This window comes from Halyomorpha halys, unplaced genomic scaffold, assembly GCF_000696795.3.
Source record: "Halyomorpha halys isolate HHAL.00 unplaced genomic scaffold, Hhal_1.1 Scaffold1029.1, whole genome shotgun sequence".
Classification (NCBI taxonomy): domain Eukaryota; kingdom Metazoa; phylum Arthropoda; class Insecta; order Hemiptera; family Pentatomidae; genus Halyomorpha; species Halyomorpha halys.
The window spans coordinates 126188-130127 of NW_027106971.1; the positions used below are offsets into that span (position 1 = coordinate 126188).

The 3940-nt window shown below is 26.3% G+C and overlaps 1 protein-coding gene across 1 annotated transcript in view; it reads right to left on the reverse strand.

Annotated features, from left to right (window-relative positions):
• Acf (ATP-dependent chromatin assembly factor large subunit) overlaps positions 1–3812 on the reverse strand; it is a gene marked incomplete in the record, with an annotated part of 58309 nt that extends 54497 nt beyond the window's left edge. Inside the window, 2 exon segments of the mRNA XM_067045263.1 lie at positions 2817–2955; positions 3433–3812. Of these exon segments, the coding sequence (XP_066901364.1) occupies positions 2817–2955; positions 3433–3545 (252 nt within the window).
• Positions 3813–3940: the final 128 nt, after the last annotated feature.

Below are 3940 nucleotides of genomic sequence, written 5' to 3' on the forward strand. Positions count from 1 at the left end.
CACCAATCTACCCCATTATTATAATAGTACAAATATTTTGTAATTAACTTTTTGTTTTGTTTTTACTTAGTCAGTTAGTTTTTTAATTAATCTATTTTTTTTCTCTCTTTGTATATAAGTTATAATTAAATGTGGCCACACTGTTTTATGGCCAATAAAATTGTTCCTAGTCCCAAAATAATAAACTATTTTTCATTTAGCTTTGACAAGTGAGATTTTCAATCGGTAGTTATTATGTTTGTTGTACTGATTTATACCAAGGTTGTACTGATACTTGTGAAGTTAATAAAAATGGCATTAATTAATCTTTTTTCATGCCCACAATTTATTTTCAAGAAATAGAAGGAGAATTTTTGTCTTCCTCCCAAACTGAAACGAAAGAGCAGTTGCTATAATGATTCTCAACTTGCCATTTTAGTATTCTTCTTTTCATATTTATTTATTTAAGTCATGGAAATGTTTTTCCCAATTAAGTCAGTTCACCTATATAAAAATAGAACTAAAAGTTTTTGTTGGTTCCTTTAAACCCTAATTAAACATATATTTGTTTATGATATTGGGTATTATGTTCTATGTTAGGTTTATTTGCCATTATAGATGTGATAATATTGTGAAACTTTGAGAATATATCAGGTATTTTTAAGCAGGAAAAGTTTTCGACTATGTTTTATATTGACAATGTTTTTGATCACAATATTAAGATTGCTCACAACCAAACAAGTATTTAATAATAAAATTAATTCAAAAATTAGATACTTTTATTTTGTTTAGTTTGTTATTTCGTTATTTTGTTTTGTTCACTCTTTGTCATATGTGTTACTCCCAATAATAAGACTTTTAAAAAAAATCAATATCAAGAGAGCTGTGATATTAAGATTGTGGCTCGTTCAGAATATTATCAAGGAGCATTCTCTGAATGTAAAAATAAAAAAAATCAATCAATCAACTTAAATTTTCCAAAAAAAAAAAAAAATATATAATCCTTAATAGAACCAAATTTGTAGAATTGCCAAAATTACAAATTAACGATTCAATTAAAATTATAGACATAATTAATTATACCATATTAAAAAAGTCAATTTGCTCCTAAATAAGTTAGAAAAAGAGTTAAATCGACCTATTTAAAAAAAATAATTTTCAGAGAAAAAATGGAGGCAAGTAAAAATTAAATTACCAACAAGTAATTAATATTCAAATTTAATAAACGTAGAGAAAAATGCTTTATTTGGTAATGCTGCCCAAATACATCGAGTGTTATAATTCTACGTAACCTTAATTTACCTTCACAGCTCTTAATATGCCATTTTCCTTTGAAAGTATCATCCTTGAACCTGTTTTGAATAAATTGTTTTATTGAATAATAAGTGAACAATTAGTATCACTTAGTATTAATATAATAAACTATTTTCAGCCTGCCATCGTGAAAACAGAAACAGAAATTAACAATGAAGTGACTTAAAAACTATAATTTTGGTCGTACTCAAATTTACCTGTATCAAATCCAAATATAGGTCGCCACTTCTATTTACCGAAGACAATAACAGAAAAAATCTTGAACTACATTCAGGTAAATACAGTAAGTATAAAAGGAGTCAGAGATGTCAATTACAAAAAAAAAACAAAAAACAGTTCTCAACAAAAAAAAAGTTCTCAGATAATCAATCAATGGTAAAAAATTAATAAGAAATATAAATAAATTCATGATTATAATAAATATGATATAACAGTAAATTATGGAAAACTATAGTCATATTAATAGATAGAATACCATTAATTTAGTTTTTAATTCTTAAAAACTTAATTTAGTTATAGTAAATGAAAATAAAAATAAATAAACATAAAGATATTTTTAAAACAGATTAACAATGACAAATTTATTAGTACTAATGGAATTCAAGACTAAACCCAGTGATGCAACTTTATTAGAGTAAATAAATTAAGTCATATCACCCATCCAAATTAAAAAAATTAGTTGCCAGTTTCTCAGCACCACATGACAATATTAAGTAGTAATTCAATTAATATTTAATGTTATAAGAATTATCATTTAGAACAATTATAATTTAACAATTTCTAGATAATACATAAAAATAGTAAAACCTAGATAGATTAAGGTCAAGGTTAATAAGTGTAGTGTAATTCTAATTTAGTGAAATAAACTAAAAATGAAGACCATAACTGTCCTCAAACTTAAAATCTGACCTTGTCCAACGTTCCAAAAAATCAATAATCTAAGTTTTGTTTACTTTATGATAAACGTGTTAATAGCGATACTCATAATTACAGTAACAGTTCATAAAAAATTGAAAGAGTACCAAGGAAAATAGAAATTCCTTACATTAAACAAGCATGTCAAAATAATTTAAAAAAGTTATTATAAAACAAGATGGAGACAATTTTATACAAAAAAACATTTTGTTCATTTTCTTAATCATAACGAGGTACACTTTAGAAGGAAACACAAAATTAGAATTATCTAAAGCAGCTCAGTCTAAATATAAATATTATAGTGACCATGAATGAATGTATAATTATATAAATTTTGAATGGTGAGGAGTAATATTCAACAAAAATCTTTGAAATTTTTTTAAACCATTAAAAAAATGTCACTGTTATTGACATTATACTTGTCAATTATTCATGTAATATACTTTATATATACAATGAATTCAATAAATATACTAATAATAGGAAAAAATATAATCAGAAATTTAAAGTTTGTTTCTTTAATTATCCAATACATACGTATTCAATTGGACTGGTAATAACTTATAACTGAAAAAAAAAAAAAGTAACGATTTATTGAGCAAACATACCTCCATAGGAAATCGTTTTAAAAGCCTTTTGACTTTTTCTTCGCTGGCTGCTGCTTCTTGATATGTAAGATGTGACCGCCCGGTAAGTGAACATGACCAAACCAATGAGTTACACAAGATTACTCGTTCACAGAACTCCCTATGAACAAATAATCAACATAAGGAGGAAAACATCACTAGAAATAGACAATATAAACCTCATGGGGACAATTTAAAAATGTAAACAATTTTAGAAATTATTTTCAAAGTGTGATAAATATGAATATAAATTTTTCAGCTGGACTTATTTATTTAATGATACAATTAAAGAGGTAAATTTACCGAGTTCATTTAGAAAATTTATAAATGATCACAAGACATGATAATTTTATTTTAAAACTTAAGTAGATTGACATACATTTTCACTAATGAGAATCCACACATGAAGTTCAACTAAATAAAAAGAGCAATGAGTTATAGATAGATAATAACAATGTTGTCATTTCAATCTTTATAACATTTTAGATCTGTTAACTTATTAATAGGAACAAAAATTGCATGAGAAAATGGTGGGCTGGGAAGCAGAACGTATCAGTAGGGTTAAAGCGATCTAGGAAACTAAACAGAATGAACTTACTCATAATCTCGAAATATTTCTAGAGTTAGCCTGCAAAAGAAAACCTCTTCATTTTCCTTCAAGTCAGGTGGATGTTTATTCGGATTAAACGGCTTCTTGTGCAATAAAGGCATTTTAATACCAGCAAGAAATAGTTGAGAGAAAGAGGAGCATGGATAGTTACAAAGGCTCGAGTAATTAGGCTATACCTGGTTGCCTTAACACTAAGCGCTAAATACTATCAAGATACACAGACACTACGTAAACAGCACGGGTACATCATCTAAGACGTTTAAAAGTCAAAATTTCAAGGGTGTTTACATTGATTCTTAAAAACTAAATGAAATGCAGGGGACAGAGCGGTGCTCAAAGACTAATAACCCATACGTTTGGAAATTAGAATGGAGGCAAAAATGGACAAATAACATGATCGTAAAAAAAAAAATTGTTAAAAAGTTCTACAGAACTTCATATTGACAATAACTGGAAGCTTAGTTCATTAAAAATAAGTATAAATATTTTAATTTTG